The following is a 17,594-nucleotide window of genomic DNA, read 5'->3' on the forward strand; positions in this document are numbered from 1 at the left end:
GTAGAATCTCTGTATCTAATGGTCTTAATACAATGAACTATTATATTACTCAGCCATAAAAAAGGAGGGTTTCCCTGATGGCTCAGACAGTAAAGAATCTGACTACAATACAGGAGACCTGGGTTCAATCCCTGGGTCAGGAAAATCCCCTGGAGAAGGAAACGGCAACCCACTCCAGTATTCTTGCCTGGAGAATCCCACGGACAGAGGAGCCTAGAGGGCCACAGTCCATAGGATCACAAAGAGGCAGACAAAGACTGAGCAACCAACACTAATACTTATAAAAAAGAACAAAATTGGGTCATTTGTAGAGATGTGGATGGACCTAGAGACTCTCATTTAGAGTGAAATAAGTCAGAAAGAGAAAAATAAATATCATATATTAACATATATATGGAATCTAGAAAAATGGTATAGATGTTTTTATTTGCAAAGCAGAAATAGAGACGTGGACGTAGAGAACACAAGTATGGACACCAAGGTAGGGAAGACGGGGAGTGGTATGAACTGGGAGATTGGGATTGACTGCTGATGTACTGCTGATACTATGAATAAAAGAGATGACTAACGGGGACCTACTGTGGAGCTCAGGGAGCCCTGCTCAGCGCTCGGAGCCGACCCAAGCGGGAAGGAAACAGGGGAGATACATACATACACAGAGTTGACTTTCTTTGCCGCGCAGTGGAGACTAACACAGCACCGCAAAGCAGCTGTTGTTGTTCTGTCGCCAAGTCGTGTCTTTGCAATCCCATGGACCGCAGCCTGCCAGGCTCCTCGGCGCTCAGCCTTCTCTACAGTCCAACTCTCACATTCATACATGACTACTGCAAAAACCATAGCTTTGACTTGGTGGACCTTTGTCAGCAAAGTGATGTCTCTGCTTTTTAACACACCATCTAGGTTTTTCATAGCTTTGTTTCCAAGCAGCAAGCATCTTTTAATTTCATGGCTGCAGTGATTTTGGAGCCCAAGGAAATAAAATCTGTCACTGCTTCCACTTTTCCCAAAAAATCATTTTTTACAAAATGACCTTGAGAGCAGGGTTGCTTATCACCTTTCCCAGAGAGTGTGAACATGAAGCTGCCCAGAGGAATGGGGGATAATCTACAAGGTAACTGCAAGATCAGATCAGAACAGATCAGTCGCTCAGTCATGTCCGACTCTTTGCGACCCCATGAACTGCAGCACGCCAGGCCTCCCTGTCCATCACCAACTCCAGGAGTTCACTCAGACTCACGTCCATCGAGTTGGTGATGCCATCCAGCCATCTCATCCTCTGTCGTCCCCTTCTCCTCCTGCCCCCAATCCCTCCCAGCATCAGAGTCTTTTCCAATGAGTCAACTGTTTGCATGAGGTGGCCAAAGTATCGGAGTTTCAGCTTCAGCATCATTCCTTCCAAAGAATCCCAGGGCTGATCTCCTTCAGAATGGACTGGTTGGATCTCCTTGTAGTCCAAGGGACTCTCAAGAGTCTTCTCCAACACCACAGCTCAAAAGCATCGATTCTTTGGCGCTCAGCCTTCTTCACAGTCCAACTCTCACATCCATACATGACCACAGGAAAAACCATAGCCTTGACTAGACGAACTTTTGTTGGCAAAGTAATGTCTCTGCTTTTGAATATGCTATCTAGGTTGGTCATAACTTTCCTTCCAAGGAGTAAGCGTCTTTTAATTTCATGGCTGCAGTCACCATCTGCAGTGATTTTGGAGCCCCCCAAAATAAAGTCTGACACTGTTTCCACTGTTTCCCCATCTATTTCCCATGAAGTGATGGGACCAGATGCCATGATCTTAGTTTTCTGAATGTTGAGCTTTAAGCCAACTTTTTCAGTCTCCACTTTCACTTTCATCAAGAGGCTTTTGAGTTCCTCTTCACTTTCTGCCATAAGGGTGGTGTCATTTGCATATCTGAGGTTATTGATATTTCTCCTGGCAATCTTGATTCTAGCTTGTGTTTCTTCCAGTCCAGCGTTTCTCATGATGTAAGTCCCCCCTAAAGTGTGAAACTTTGGAAACAGCAGGTAGAATGAGTCGCCAAAGGTAATTTTCTCAACTAATGCATGTTCAGAGACCTGTATACCCCACTGACCCTTCTATTAGAGAAGAAATGTGAACAAAGGTCAGGCACGTGTAGAGGAAGATTTTAGAGCTGCCTTGAGCATGCAAACCCAAGAAGAATTCCAAAATGATTTTAGACTCCCACTGAGAAGAAGTAATGACCTCAGAGTACACCCACAGTCACTAGACGATACGATGAAACAAAGCCAATGTTAGAAACTGAGCAGGCAAGCAAAAATAATAGTTAAAACAGACGCCCCAGAAAAGAGCCCAACACTTTAAGAACGTGCAAAATTTCAGTCCAGGTATCCTAGCAGTGAATGAGGGACAGCAAGAGATAGAAATCATAAAGATTGAAGAAAAAGTAACTGGTCACAAACATCCCAAACTAGTAAATGACGACTGTAGCTGTGAAGAATTCTCTTTGGGCTGAGTCTTGTGTGGATACAACGGCCATACAGGGTGTGCTCGTAACACAACGGACAGTGATTCCAGGAACGAAACTAAATCCCCCAGTTTGGTTCGTCCAAAGCAGGGTGGCAATGGCAGGTTGCTCAACAGCAGGGGTTAAGCCAGCTAACTGAGACTAGAGAGAATTCAAAAGTTACGCACCTGTCTTCAAGCAGAGCTCATCAAAGTCAAGGCAGCAGCTGCTATAGCTCTTACACAAGTTGTCACATCGACAATCAGGGGGTCCAGCCTCTTGAAGTTCAAAGCATCTGCCCTTGCAAGACCCAGAGATGTTGATCGAGGGGGAGTCTGATAACACTACAAGAGACAAGAGACAAGGGCAATAGGATTAGGGAATAGGTCATGTCACTAGGGGGTTTTCCCTGGTGGCTCAGACAGGAAAGAATCCGCTGGCAATGCAGGAGACCTGGGTTCGATCCCTGGTTTGGGAAGATCCCCTGGAGTGGGAAAGGCTATCCAGTCCAGTATTCTGGTCTGGAGAACTCCATGGACAGAGGAGCCTGGCAGGCTATGGTCCATGGGGTCACAGAGAGTCTTGCACGACTGAGCGACCTTCCCGTCACGTCACTCTGGCAGGGAGGCCCTGGGCAGAAGAGCGTGGTCAAGCAGCCTGGCTCCATCTGCTGCTGGCTGTGAGCCTCAGCAGGCCTTCTGTGCCAGTTTCCTTATCTGTAGAGCGGGGAGACCAATAAAAGTAACTGGAGACTATCATGCGAATTAAATGAGATACTGAGCAAGGTGTCAGCCATATAGAGAGTAACAAATGTTGGCTACTGGTTTTACTACTATTTCCAGTGATTATTACCACAATTCTGTGTCTCTGTGGATGTTGTGATGCCAACAGAGAACAGTACTTTGAAGTCTACACTTAGAAGTGTTCATTCCCCTGTTCAAAAATCCACAGTTTTTGTAAGGAAGGTGCATGCATGCTCAGTTGCTCAGCCATATCCAACTCTGCGACCCATGGCCTGTAACCCGCCAGTCTCCTTTGTCCATGGGATTTCCCAGGCAAGAATACTGGAATGGGTTGCCATTTCCTACTCCAGGGGATCTTCCTGACCCAGGAATCATACTTGCATTTCTTGCATCTCCAGCATTGGCAGGCAGGATTCTTTACAACTGCAACAGGAAAATTGAGCCTAAATGTTCTGAGAACAGTCTGAACAGACAGGGTTGAAATAAAAGACTTTTAAGATCTCTTCCAGCCGTAAAACCTACATACATAACTAGAGTTATACAAACGTAAACTCTACAATCTTGGAGAAAGAAAGGATTAATCAAGGAGCAAAAAAAAATTAATCGGTAAATAGTGCTAGGCTAACAGGCTAGCTGGAAAAATTAAGCAGGATCCTCATCCCAGCTTACAAAGCAAGTCAGATCTGCACAGGCTAGTATGGAAAGAGCTACAAAATGGATAAACATTTTTTTAAGCAGCAAAGCATGGAAAACGATTCTGGTCGACCCAGGGATCAAACCCAGGTCTCCTGAATTGATGGCAGATTCTTTACCATCTGAGCCACCATGGAAGCCTTGGTAGTAAATGTATATATTATATTTTCTGTTAGAAATAGAGATAGAGAAAGCAATAAAGATAGAGATAAACATAAAATAAAGTCAGAGGCCAGAGCTAGAGATGAAAGAGTGGGTGGGGACAGAAGCGTTGAGACAGGTACCAGGGTGAATCTGGAGGAGGACACAGCACCCACCCCGGGATTCCTGCATGGGTAACCCCAGGACAGCGGGGCCTGGCAGGCTGTGGTCCATGGGGTCACCAGAGTCAGACACGACTGAGCACACAGCACATGCCAATGTGAATAACACTTTTTTTCACTGTAAAAATTCTTTACAGAAATTATTTTTGGAGAAATGAGAAAAAGCAAGGAAACGTCTTACTTTTCTGCAATTTGAAACTTCTGTTTTACAAATACCTTTTTTATTTTTTTGATGTTTTGCTTGCTTACTTCTCCCTCTCACGTATATATATATAACATATATCTATATGTGTGTAAGTAGACATGCATGTGAATTTATGTGCATGAAGGGTATATTATACAATATATAAATATCCTACAAATTTGATTTATAATGTTATTTTAGTTCCTTATGCTTATGAATTTTCCATTTTTTTATAATCAGAATCCATTACTTGTAAAATCAAGAAAACACCAGAGGCAAGGAGAGAACAGATATTTAATGACATTTCTAGGTTCAGCAAAGCCATTTATCTGAACATCCCATTCATCTGTTAGTCCTTTGTCCTCTTTCAAGTCAGAGTCACCCAATCCTGACCTGGATGGCATTAGATTAGTTCAACTAAAGCAAACAGATTCACCTGACCACGAGATGTGAAATGCTTTTGCATGGTTGATTATGGGATCTTCAAAGACATACAAATCACCCCCATTCAGCTGAAGAAATAATATCAGGTTTCCAAGGCAATGCCTTACCTCTGGTTCACAAACCACATTTTTCTATCGACTTTGCCCAACCAATCAACAGACATGCTGAACTTCGAGGAACTACGAGAGGAGGAGGACTAAGCAGTAGAGAAAGGAAAAATAAAGTCCCACGGTGAAAAGCGAATGTAAGAAAAATGCTTATAACTGAAACACTCCTTTTATAAGGATACTGCTTAGAATCATTCCAGCATCCATCTATTACGATAAACTCTGAGTAGAATTTGTGCTCATGAACTGCATATATAAGCACACTTAGCTATCCTTAGGGCTGGGATAATCAGAAGAGCTTCAAAGGCACATTGTTTGTAGATGCTCACCCGTCCTGTCTCCTTTGTGGCGTCTCAGCCAGCACGTGAAGTTTTCCTCCATTCACGCCCTTTGCTTTTCCCTCATCATAATCTCTTCCTTTTTCTTATTTTTACTTTCAAAAAATTTGTATGAATTTCTAATCATTTTAAACCTTTCTCCATTCATTCTATCAAAGTGATTTTTACTCCTTCCTTCCAACAATAGTTGGAGAAGGAAATGGCAACCCACTCCAGTGTTCTTGCCTGGAGAATCCCAGGGACGGAGGAGCCTGGTGGGCTGCCGTCTATGGGGTCGCACAGAGTCGGACACGACTGAAGCGACTTAGCAGCAGCAGTAGCAGTCCAACAATAGTTACTCTCTAAGTTTACCACTCACTTTGCTTTTGAAAATAATTGAATTTCATACAATAGCTCGCCCCTATCCAATTATCATCTTCCTTGCCAACCCTCAAACTGAAGACAGCTTTTTTAAGAAAGAGTTGCACTTACACTCATAATGCAAACATACAGCTCATAAAAAGTATTGTACTCAATATGGGCTTACTAACAACTTGCAAATAAGAGTGAATTTCTGGGCTGGTGTGGATTAGGGATTGTTGTTGCCTAGTTGCCAAGTGTGTACGCCTCTCACAACCCCCATGGACTGTAGCCCGCCAGGCTCTTCTGTCCATGGGATTTCCCAGGCAAGAATACTGGCGTAGGTTACCATTTCCTTCGCTAGAGGATCTCCCTGCCCCAGGAATCGAACCTGGGTCTCCTGTGTTGGCAGGAGACTCTTTACTACTGAGCCACCAGGGAAGTCCATGGATTAGGGATACATATGCCAAAACTCACTCCTGGCTGACTGAGATTCTGCTGAGAATGGCAGGAACAGCTGCACCCTTTTTTTTTTTTTTTTTTTTAACAAAATAAAGTGACAGAACAAAGTTCACCTGGCCTTTCCAGGGCCTGTTCTGCCCCTGACATCTTCCTTCAGAACAACTCCCAGCCCTGATTCTCTCTTTAGCTCGTCCCCATGAGCCGGCTTTTTCATCGCACCCAGGTTCTGGGCCCCTCGCCCCGCACCAGGCCAAGCTCAGGTTTTAGGACTGCTCTTCTTCTTGTACTTGATTCAATAGTCAGATATGGAAGGATTCTCTAACTTCTTATATACCTGAATTCTAAAATCTGTCAAGCCTTCCTTTATCAGAATTAAAAACTTCAGAACTAACGAGAAAGACAACAAGGAAACAAACTCCGTGCTGAGTGAAGTAGGTCAGAAAGAGAAAAACAAATACCGTATAGCACACACAGATATGGAATCTGGAAAAATGGTACCTGAACCTATTTGCAGGGCAGGAACAACGACACAGACATGGAGAAGAGACTTGCGGACACAGCCGGGGAAGGAGAGGCGGGGCGGATTGAGAGAGGGGCGTGAAACATAAGCCACGACCACAGGTAAAGCAGACGGCCGGTGGGAAGCCGCTGCGTAACTCAGGGAGCTCAGCCGGTGCTGTGACGCCTAGAGGGTGCAATGCGGGGGTGGGAGCCAGGTGCACGCGGGCGGGGCCTGCGGACGCTCAGGGCCGGTTCACACTGCTTGGGGATGGGCGGGGAGTGGGGTGCATGGGGCGGGGCCTGCGGACGCTCAGGGCCGGTTCACCCTGCTGTTGGGGGGCGGGGCCTGCAGACGCTCAGGGCCGGTTCACACTGCTCGGGGATGGGCGGGGACTGGGGTGCATGGGGCGGGGCCTGCGGCCACTCAGGGCCGGTTCACACTGCTGTGCAGCAGAAGCCAGCACGACACGGGAAAGCAATTATCCTTGAATTAAAAATAAATTAAAATCAAATCTGTCCTAAGTGTGATGGGGGTTTGAAACTTCATATGACGCACTTGCCAGCACTTTTATGAGATTCAAATGCTATTCTGCCTTTTGAATTACACATTTAAATGATAGTGTTTTTCTTCAAAGGAACAAGTCAGTTCCAGAATCTTAAAAAATAAATGTCGCAGGTCTACACAGACACAAGTTTTCTTTAAATAGAGACTTTACATTTTAAAATATGTGTATATGTGATGTACATAAAAACAATGCTGTACGTTTCTTACTTTTCCCAGAAGCGCAATTTCATGATTTAAAAAACCCACCAATGTCAAATTGGATTTATCACATTCAAACTCACAATTCTGATAGAACCAAGCGAAATTATTTTTACTTAGCTAAGTAAATCTTCTTTCTAAAACATTCCGTCTTACCATACCCACACAGAAGTAGCATTGTGGAATTCTGGTGCCATTTATGCACAGAAAAAAAATTATTGGTAATTTAATTAGACTATTCGAAACAGCCTAATTCATGACAACAGTTGTGACCTAAACATTAGTTCATCCTGGATTCCCAGTCACATTTCCCACCAAATCTCTGCAAAATGGAAATTTTCAGATTTGGACGACGGCCAGTGAGGGAGCCTGTGTTTCAGTTTGAAACTACTTAGCCCAGCCGAAAGCTGGACGATTCTTCTAAGTTTTATCTGATCCTGCATTCAGAGTTTGCGCTGTGACCCACTCTCTGTTCCTCCCATTTTCCATGGTTCTCAGCCTGAGGGTTTCCTGAAAGTGAGAGGCAAGTCTTGAAATGAAACAGACTGAGTAAGCCGCCTCCTTTCCAAGAGCACTGGGACAGACCTGGCTCTCCGGTGTCTGCCTGCCTCGTCTGAAGCATAAAACACAAGGAAAAAAGGCAGACAACGTGGATGACAATCAAGATGCCGGCCAACTCAAGAGTGAAGTCCTGTCTGATGGCTGTTCTGGAGTACACGATGTGTTCTTTCCGGTCCTACTTTCTTGCACTGAAGTTGCCGTTTTTCCTCGATACTCTTGACCTCATCTCTTCGAAAGCAGCACTTAATACAGGCCTGTGTGTCAGTATCTCCACTTCCTAAATACACCACTTCCTACAAATATCCATTACTGCCCCATCATTATGCTCTCCTCTTCTTCACAGCTTCTGAACCAGATTTCATAGACAACTTTTTGAATTAATAGGTCCACCTGGGAAGTTTTCAAACACCTGTACTTTCAATGTGTTTGTATAAAATACAACATCCTCATGTAGCAAGACCCCATCAACTACAAGAAAATAGGTTTCTAGATGATTTCAATGAAACCTGAGTCTAATTTCACTTGTAAATCACTCAAATAACATGTATGATCACAGTCAGTGGTATAAGTCTGCTACCAAACAATGAAACGGCATTTTATATGCACATACTGTCAATTTGATGAGGTAAAAATGGAGACCCTGGCCCTCAAACAAATTTGGAGATAAATGCAGTGTATCAGCGTACACTCAACACCTTATATTCTTATCAGTCTTAGCATGGCACGTTTGTTTTCAAGAATCTTTTCAGACAAAGAGGCAATATTATCCCCATTTTCCTGGTTGGGAGATCAGAACTCTAGCGAAAGAGAAAGTCGCTGAGTCGTGTCTGACTCTTTGCGACCCCATGGAAGACAGCCCACCAGGCTCCCCTGTCCATGGGCTTCCCCAGGCACGAGTCCTGGAGTGGGGTGCCATTCCCCCCTCCAGGGGACCTTTCCGACTCAGCGTTGAACCCAGGTCTCCTGCACTGCAGGTGGATTCTTTACCCAGGGAAGCCCTCCGAATTCCATACTTTTTCAGTGTGTTTTTAAATACCGCGTCCTCGTGTAGAAAGACCTCGTAAACTACAAGAAAACAGATTTCTAGATGATTTGAATACAATTTAAGAGTTTAATTTCACTTGTGTAGTGCTCCACTGTATGGCACAGGGAGCCCTGCTCAGTGTTCTGTGGCAGCCTGGATGGGAGGGGGCTTTGGGGGAGAATGGATACGTGTATATGTATGGCTGAGTCCCTTTGCTGTCCACCTGGAAGTATCACAATACTTTTATACTCCAATATAAAATTAAAAGTTGTTTTTCAAATAAGAACCTTAGGCCTAACTTAAGCTAGCAAAGGCCTAGCTACAATTTTAGATCATCTGATTGTAGCTATAATATCATTATCATTAACAAAGGATTTTTCAAATTATGCACATAGGCTCTGAATTTTAGATGTTCTTTTTAAGACATGATTTTGGAAGATATAAGCTATGTTGAACTTTATTTAAGATGGAGATTTCTGATTAATGCAACAAGATAGAAGATTCTGTATAGTTTTTTTTTTTTGGCTTGTCAATTTTAGTCTTTAATTTTTATATGAATTTGAAAATTAAAGAATAGTTAACGCCCCTTTCTATAGCATACAATTATGATAAACAATGCATAAAAATCATCGGGAATATAAACTAAATTGATTTTTTTTAAGACAATCTGCAAAATACTCATTTTAAAGAAATTATTTTAAAAGTTTACTATTACAATGTGTGCTTATATCATTTGGACATTTTTTTGCTTACCAGGTTTTTGCCTACTATTTACTATGCTTTTCAACAGAAATTGGAACAAATTTTATTAGGTTCACAATAAAATTTTAGTCTGAATTCACTCCTTCCCCTTTTTTAAATTAATGGCTTCCCAGGTGGCTCAAGGGTAAAGAATCCACCTGCCAATGCAGGAGATGCAAGAGACATGGGTTAGATCCCTGGGTGGGGAAGATCCCTTGGGGTAGGAAATGGCAACCTGCTCCAGTATTCTTGCCTGGAAAATTCCATGGATGGAGGAGTCTGGTGAGGTACAGTCAGTCCATGGGGTCGCGAAGAGTTAGCCAGGACTGAGTGACTGAGCATGCGCGCATCCAGATGCTTTACAGCACCGTGTTGGTTTCCGCTGTAGGAAAGCCGTATTTCTTCTAAAACTGTTTGTAGTGGAGCATAGCCAGTTACTAGCACAGTGATACAGGGCTGCTGGGCCTGCTCCCTGAGCACGGGGCCGGCCAGGAGCCTCCGGGGGGCTCCCAGGTGGGCCAGAGCCCCGCACTCAGGCCACTGCTGAGTGGGGGCACATGCGTGAGGGGGTGCATGTGTGTGCATGAGCGCATGAGCACGTGTGGCCCTCTGCCCCTCCACCCTCCTCATGGCCCACCTTCTACATTAAGATTCAATGTGTTGCTTCATATTGTATATTTTGGGGGAAGTGAAAGTCACTTAGTCATGTCAAACTCTTTGTGACCCCATGGACTGTAGCCCACCAGGCTCCTCTGTCCAATGGGGATTCTCCAGGCAAAAATACTGAAGTGGGTTGCCATGCCCTCCTCCAGGGGATCTTCCTGACCCGAGGATCGAACCCAGGTCTCCTGCATTACAGGTGGATTCTTGACTGTCTGAGCCACCAGGAATTTGAGACGTTTTGGGGAAAGTTTGGGGCATAAATCAGTTAAACTTGTAGGAGCGATTTTTCTATCATGCAGAGTAGGTATTTTTTGTAGACTGAAGGTTAATCAATTTTTTAATACTTCTGAGAAAGAAAATTATCTGTGTATACACAAGAAATACATATATATGTACAACAATAAACACAGAAGTCGACTCCCTGCGCCCCCTCCCAAGGAAAGGCTGTGGCAGTGTCCGGTGGGCAGCCAGGGAAGGGCCTCAGCCGCACATGCACACGCATCTCCCCCCAGGTCCCCTCCCATCCAGGTCCCCTCCCATCCAGGTCCCCTCCCATCCAGGTGACAGTGTCCGGTGGGCAGCCAGGGAAGGGCCTCAGCCGCACATGCACACGCATCTCTCCCCAGGTCCCCTCCCATCCAGGTCCCCTCCCATCCAGGTCCCCTCCCATCCAGGTGACAGTGTCCGGTGGGCAGCCAGGGAAGGGCCTCAGCCGCACATGCACACGCATCTCCCCCCCAAGTCCCCTCCCATCCAGGTGACAGTTTCCGGTGGGCAGCCAGGGAAGGGCCTCAGCCGCACATGCACACGCATCTCTCCCCCCAGGTCCCCTCCCATCCAGGTGACAGTTTCCGGTGGGCAGCCAGGGAAGGGCCTCAGCCGTACATGAACATGCATCTCTCCCCCCAGGTCCCCTCCCATCCAGGTGACAGTTTCCGGTGGGCAGCCAGGGAAGGGCCTCAGCCGCACATGCACATGCATCTCCCCCCCAAGTCCCCTCCCATCCAGGTGCCACACTGAATCAGCCATACGTTTTCATATATCCCCTCTTTTCTGGATTTCCTTCCCATGAAGGTCACCACAGAGCATTTGTATAGTTCTAAGATACATGAAAAATCACCGTACCTAAGTGCCATATAACAAAGAACTGAAAAATCCATGCCCTTCTTTCAATGCTAATTCAGATCATTGTGTTCCACTGACTTAAATGCCTTCTGGTTTCAACATTAGATTTAACATAGTCTCAGGACGTGGTAGTCCTTCTAATTTTCCTTGCCGAGTAACGGCTGATGACAGTCACCTGTCAGCTTTGCAGTTCCTCCAAGCTACTGCCTTATCATTAAGCGCCTTTGCGTTGTAGGATGAGATGCCCAAAGCTATCAAATGAACGTGAGCCTTCTCACGCCTGTCACCATTATCTGCTTTCTCCAGGATTCACAAAGCAAAGCTTTACTTGTAAAGTTGTCAGTGACACTCTTCATTTCACATTTCCCCATGAATTTCACTTGCATTCACATACTTTTAAACTCTCAAGTCACTTAAAAATGATGATGACTTGAACAAAGTGTTCAAGTCTCTGTTAGCCAGTTATTCACAAGCTTACCCACTTCCCTTTGTCTTTCAGATATGAAGCTGCTTCTCTCAAAGGAGATCCCATTTCCACCCAGAGACTGGAAAAGTATCCGTCACCAACTCCAGTGAAATAGATTCCACCATCACACAGAAATATACACATAAGCACATTACATGAGTGTCACCTGTATACACATAAATTCTCTTTCAACTTTAGAGGTAAATCAAGCTGGCTAATCAGATGTATGGGACAAGAATGTCAAACTGAGTTGCACATATTCTTTACATTCCCTTTGAAAATTTATTCCCGGCATCTCATGCACCTGATGGTCCGTGATATTTACCCAGCAGACTTGTAATTAGTTCTGCTCATTCCACATCCTCTAATAAATCTACAATCTGAAAGAAGAAATCTTATTTTACCATGACTTCCAATAGATCACCACATCCTAACAAAAAATCCAGCTATCAAGTGTGCCGGCTAATTAATTATAATAGTTTGCATGGCCACGGCCTTGAAACTAACATCCACCACAGACCAGTTGCAAGAGCCTGCATGTGTGCAGAACGTTCTCAGCTGTAGCTGAGGATTCTGAGGTACTACGTTTCCTAAGTAAGAAACTGAATGCTAGTGAATGAGAGGTCTTGCCCTGGTCAGTCTGAAGCTGGCTATGCATCAATACCCTCTGTGTTCCTTCTACTTGGTAGAACAATCTCGAAGCACTGAGCTTCTCAGGAATACTCTGGAACACGGAAGTGTCGTTGACAGTAAGCATGGCAGCCTTTCCTCCTGGCATCTTCTCTAAAACGCACGTGACAGCTCATCCAGGGTTTTCCGACGCGCACACTTTGTGGGAGAATCACCAACCATAAGCATCACCTCAGACACACACAACATTTAAAAAGAGGAAAATGCTTAGACTCGCCACACTATGCGTTCAGTCAGTTTCCAAAGCACATCATGGTCTTCATTTGGGAGAAATCAATTACAGTGCCTCAACAGCAGTAAGCTATATCAACAGAAATTTAAAAATAAAAAGTGTCCGGCATACCAAAATCCACAAACTCAGACTCACATATATCTCGAGACTAATACTTCCTAGCAGTAGAATTTTCACTAATGAATTATTTTAGAAGATACCATAAGGCCAAAAATAATGATTTGATTAATAATTCAAGAAGCAAATATTCTGAAATATACTGGATTTAGAGATTATAATTTAGATTATATTATTTTTCCAGAAGTAGCATTGACTCATTCTTATAATTGTTTTTAATAATGTATGGAAATTATTTATTATACACAAAATATATTTGAGGATTAGTAAATCTGGTCTGTATTTTTCAAGTTCTCCTGCAAAGAGTACACACATTCAAAAGGCAATGAAACAGAACAGACAGAATCATATTTTTCTTTTTTAATCCAGAAGGAAAACTGGAAATCACCTAGGCCTGTTCTCCATTGTACAGCTAAGGAAATGGAACTCACAAGTGACTTCCCCAAGACCACTTGGCAAGTGAGATGGACCCAGGGTGCCAATCCAGGGCTTTCATGACCATTTTCCAAAAAAAAGTCAACTTTGAAAATAATGGGCGACCTGATTTTACAACATTCATCACAGAAATAGCTTTTAATATCAGTTTCAGCCAAGGTCATATACTAATACAAAGAAGGGAAAAAAGTTCCCTTGAGGGTCCACTGGAAAGAGCCAGCAGCAGGCTCTCCAGCTTGCCCCCATGGCTGAACTAAAGGCCTGATCCTCGCTCTTAAGTCTGAGCAGTTACAGGCAGTGTGAGCAGGAGTTACACTTGTCTGGAACAACCATTCGTTACCAACAAAAACAGGATCCTCCAGCCCAGGGATCCACTTTCCTCCCCTTCCCCAACAGAAGACAGCTCATTTTGTCATTGGTTCCCTGGGGGTGCAATCTTTATGACCTATTTTCTTACGTTTCATCCCAAGCACACTCCACTTGGATTCACTAAACCACTTCTGATAGAATTCTTTCACCCTTACTCAAAAGTCACTTGCTTGAAATAAGGAAGGTTCAGGATTCCATCAATGCATGGATCGTAACTTGGCTAAGAAATGCTCGTGCTGGCTACAGAGAGACAGGTGACAGTCTTGTATGAGTCAGGTCAAGAAATCCAGTGCAGAGAAATACAAAATGCACAGGAAGGCCAACAGACACGCTGAGATGTCAGGGAAAGTCAAGAAAAGATTGCCCCCTAGAGTACCCGCTACTTAATATGTAATTTTTCTTTATAAAACCATCAGCAGCTCCAATTTCCAGGAAATTAACCAACTCATTACTTAAGACCTGGTCAGTTAAGCCTCCTGAATCTGCACAAGGAGCTCCTTTATAAGAATTCCCATACTGCTTATGGCACAGTGTACATTGTAAAAGGAAACTCTTTCACTTCAGTTCTGTTAGTTAAGTCAAGACACACTGTGAAAACTTACCTCTCCTGGGCCAGAAGAAAAATCAGGGAGAAGAAGTCAATCTCATAAGCTCTTCTAAGCACCTCCTCTCATATTTTCCCTGTTTTAGGTTAAACCTTCATCTCATAGTCCTGAACTTTCATAACAGTTCCCTGCCTTTTCTTTTTCTTTCTTCCTTTTTTTTTTTACTTCCATCCCTCTCTTTCTCAAGGTCAGAACTTCTGGACACAAATACTAGATCTCCTATCCTATGACAACAGATTACACTCACAATATCTCTTACTATCAACTCAGCACCTGTTCTCACCACTTCTTTTTCAGCCTTGTCTGCTCACAAGAGCTTTAATGTTATCTTAGCATTTATAAATTCAGAGGACGGAGATTTAAACAGTCAGTTGAAGTAGCAGGAAGAGTTCATCAAATGTTCTCTTACTAAACCACATTCCCCCATCTGAACTGCACAGAGAGCTGATTTTATTCCAGAGACGGCATGAGTTAGTTACACTGCAAGATTGAAGGTGCATTTCTTAACGAGTGGACAGTGATCACTTTTAATATTTTAAAAGGACTGACAAAGGGCACAGCTGCTACACATACCTGTAGGAGGGCCTTCATCCCATCCTTCTGCCCTCTTAATTCGATTTGCTGTGAATCCTAAGCAGATATTGACACCAACAGCAAAAGTGAACAGAGATATTACCTAAGAGAAGAAAAGATCAAACTGTCAGCGCAGCAGACAAGCCTAAATCAGATTCCACAAAGGCAGAGCAAAGGACTTCAACATCACCATCCAACCCTGCAGCTTCCCAAGTGCAGCCTGTAGTGCTGTCTTCATTTTAAAAGCAACAAGAAAATTCAAAATCAGAGAGCAACCCTGCCCTGTCACTGTCTCCTCCTCCTACCTGACGGAGCTGGCATGAGCTTCTCCTGGCCATGGCAGGGTTCTTGGAAAGCCTGCGGCAGTGTGCTGTTTGCCTACCCTGAGTGCGCTGCTTTTTGGGGCTCTGAGTCCGGTCTATTAACTACAAGTAATCCCACCTGGGAGGTTGACAGGCTCCTCTGATTTGTCCAAAGCTCGATTTCATCACAGTTTGTTCGCAAATCGCAGCTCTGAGCCTGAGCAGCTTGAAACATCCCTCTCCGCCTCTCCGCCCGCGCGGCCCCTCCCCTGACACACAGACGCTTTCATGTGGCTTCCTCTGGTAACATAAGGGTTTCTTATGTTGCTGTAGCCAATAACCCTGCGTGTTCATTTTCCTTCCCTCCTGAAAACATGGCTTTTTAAAAAAAGAAACCAAATGCATTTTATCCGATAAAAATGAAACAGAGCCACAAAAGGGTTTCTACCAGCTTTAAGCTTTTACGGTTTAACAATGAAGTTATTCAATGCAGTCAACCTCACAACTTCATGTTTTTAAAACAACAAGGAAAGTTTTATAATTTCTAAACCTACTAACCCTCTGTCCGGCCCGTTTCTTTATTTTTCTGGCAGTATAAATGACCCTGTCCCTTCTGCCGCATTCTCAGCGACTCCCGGCTCCTCAAACATTTCCCACGATGAAACCTCCCAGGATTGTAACGAAACACAAGAGATAGCATTCTACTTCCCCATGTTGTCGTTGGAGTTTACAGAAGTAACATTTATCAAAATCCTGGGAATGCCAGTGAAGCCGCACAGAGGTCTCCTGCCTTGTGAGGAGGCATAAAATGACTTCAGGCCTGCCTGCCTCTTCCTCCTGAAAAAACCGTCAGCTTTGGGTTTAGGTTTTTTGTTTTTGTTTCGGAGGGACTGGGGAGCAGCAAGGGTGGGATGGGGGAAGCTTTACTAATGACTGAACTGAGAAAGGACATCTTGGTGGCAGCAAGAATTCAGCTCTACAGAATTGTTTCCTTAGGTTTTTACCCAGATAAATTATCATCTAGCCACCAAACACTGTGCCTTTGATGCTATTGTGAGGCTTAAATTCTTTTTACTGAGCTAGCTAGCCACCAGGGGACTTCTAAAAGAAATCAAGCCCTCAGAAGCTGAAAGTTCTTTAAATACCGTACACTTGTAGGATTCAAATGGGGGAGGAAAGCTTATCTCTGGTTTTCCTCTGGTCAGACCCGGTGACCGCGGCTCTTGTGCAGAGCATGTGTGTGCACGTGAACAAACAGGGCGCTTACTATGCAACAGACCGAGGAAGCAGGGGCTCTGCTCAGATAAAGCCCAACAGCACAAAAGCCAGGGCCTGTTCACGGTGGGCTGCACAGTAGGTCTGGGTTTCATTAGATATTCCAGAATTTAGTAACAGCTAATCGAGAAGGAGAAAACACAGTGCCAGACTTGCAGCTGCCTCTCTCGAAGCCTTTTCATTTTGACTCTGACAGAGATGGCAGGCCGGCGGCTCTTTCTCTAGAAGTCTCTTGCTTCAGTCTGCATGCCATACTGAAATGATTTGGGGTCGGGTGTTTAGCAAGGTTTATGAAAGAGGTTAACCCCACGTGAGATTTTTCTAATCTTTATGTTCAGTTTCAAGACGCAGGCTTGTATAGAGGAAAACTATCAAGCTAAAAGGGAAATATCAAGGCAATCCTGTGACTGCATGGTATGCCACAGCGGTCCAAATGTTCCCAAAGAAAGCTGCTTCAACCTCCTCACCAGCCTCGCCAGCCCTCACCGGAGCCCAACAGCTATACAGTCTGTCTGATATTTGATGGTGGAAATCCAGCCTGAGGACAATGAATACCCTCCTTGAAAAATGATTAGACTCAGAAGCTGAACATTATCCATTCATTTTTTGGACAGAGTAGCTGTGCAGGGGGAAAAAAGTCTTAAGAGTGATAGCCAGAGAAATGAAATGTGTGTGTTAGTCGCTTAGTCGGGTCCGCCTCTTTGAGACTGCATGGACTGTAACCCACCAGGCTCCTCTGTCCATGGGATTCTCCAGGCAAGAATACTGGAGTGAGTTACCATGCCCTCCTCCACGGGATCTTCCCAACCCAGGGATCGAACCTCGGTCTTCCAGATTGCAGGCAGATTCCTTACTGTCTGAGCCACAAGGGAAGCCCAGCTTGATCCATAATTGCTTCTGTACAGCACTTGTTACCAATTATCTAAGAGGACTGAACTCAACCTCTCTTTCTGATAATCATTCGGCCAAAGAACTTTATCTACTACTGGTCATTGCGCACGCGCACACACACACACACACACACACCACCTAACCA

The 17,594-nt window shown here is 44.4% G+C and overlaps 1 protein-coding gene across 9 annotated transcripts in view; it reads right to left on the bottom strand.

The window, feature by feature from the left end:
- ENPP2 (ectonucleotide pyrophosphatase/phosphodiesterase 2) overlaps nt 1-17,594 on the bottom strand; it is a 134,379-nt gene that overhangs the window by 79,557 nt on the left and 37,228 nt on the right. For 5 of the 9 annotated variants that reach the window (XM_055546762.1, XM_055546763.1, XM_055546766.1 and 2 more), the window contains exons 2-3: nt 14,982-15,084; nt 2,672-2,827 (exon numbers count right to left, since the gene is read on the bottom strand). In XM_055546762.1, coding sequence (XP_055402737.1) covers nt 2,672-2,827; nt 14,982-15,084 — 259 coding nt within the window. Of the gene's footprint in view, nt 1-2,671; nt 2,828-14,981; nt 15,085-15,286; nt 15,707-17,594 lie in introns of those variants that run through there. The other 4 variants (XM_055546765.1, XM_055546768.1, XM_055546769.1 and 1 more) reach the window with 4 other exon arrangements.

This window comes from Bubalus kerabau, chromosome 14, assembly GCF_029407905.1.
Source record: "Bubalus kerabau isolate K-KA32 ecotype Philippines breed swamp buffalo chromosome 14, PCC_UOA_SB_1v2, whole genome shotgun sequence".
Lineage (NCBI taxonomy): Eukaryota > Metazoa > Chordata > Mammalia > Artiodactyla > Bovidae > Bubalus > Bubalus kerabau.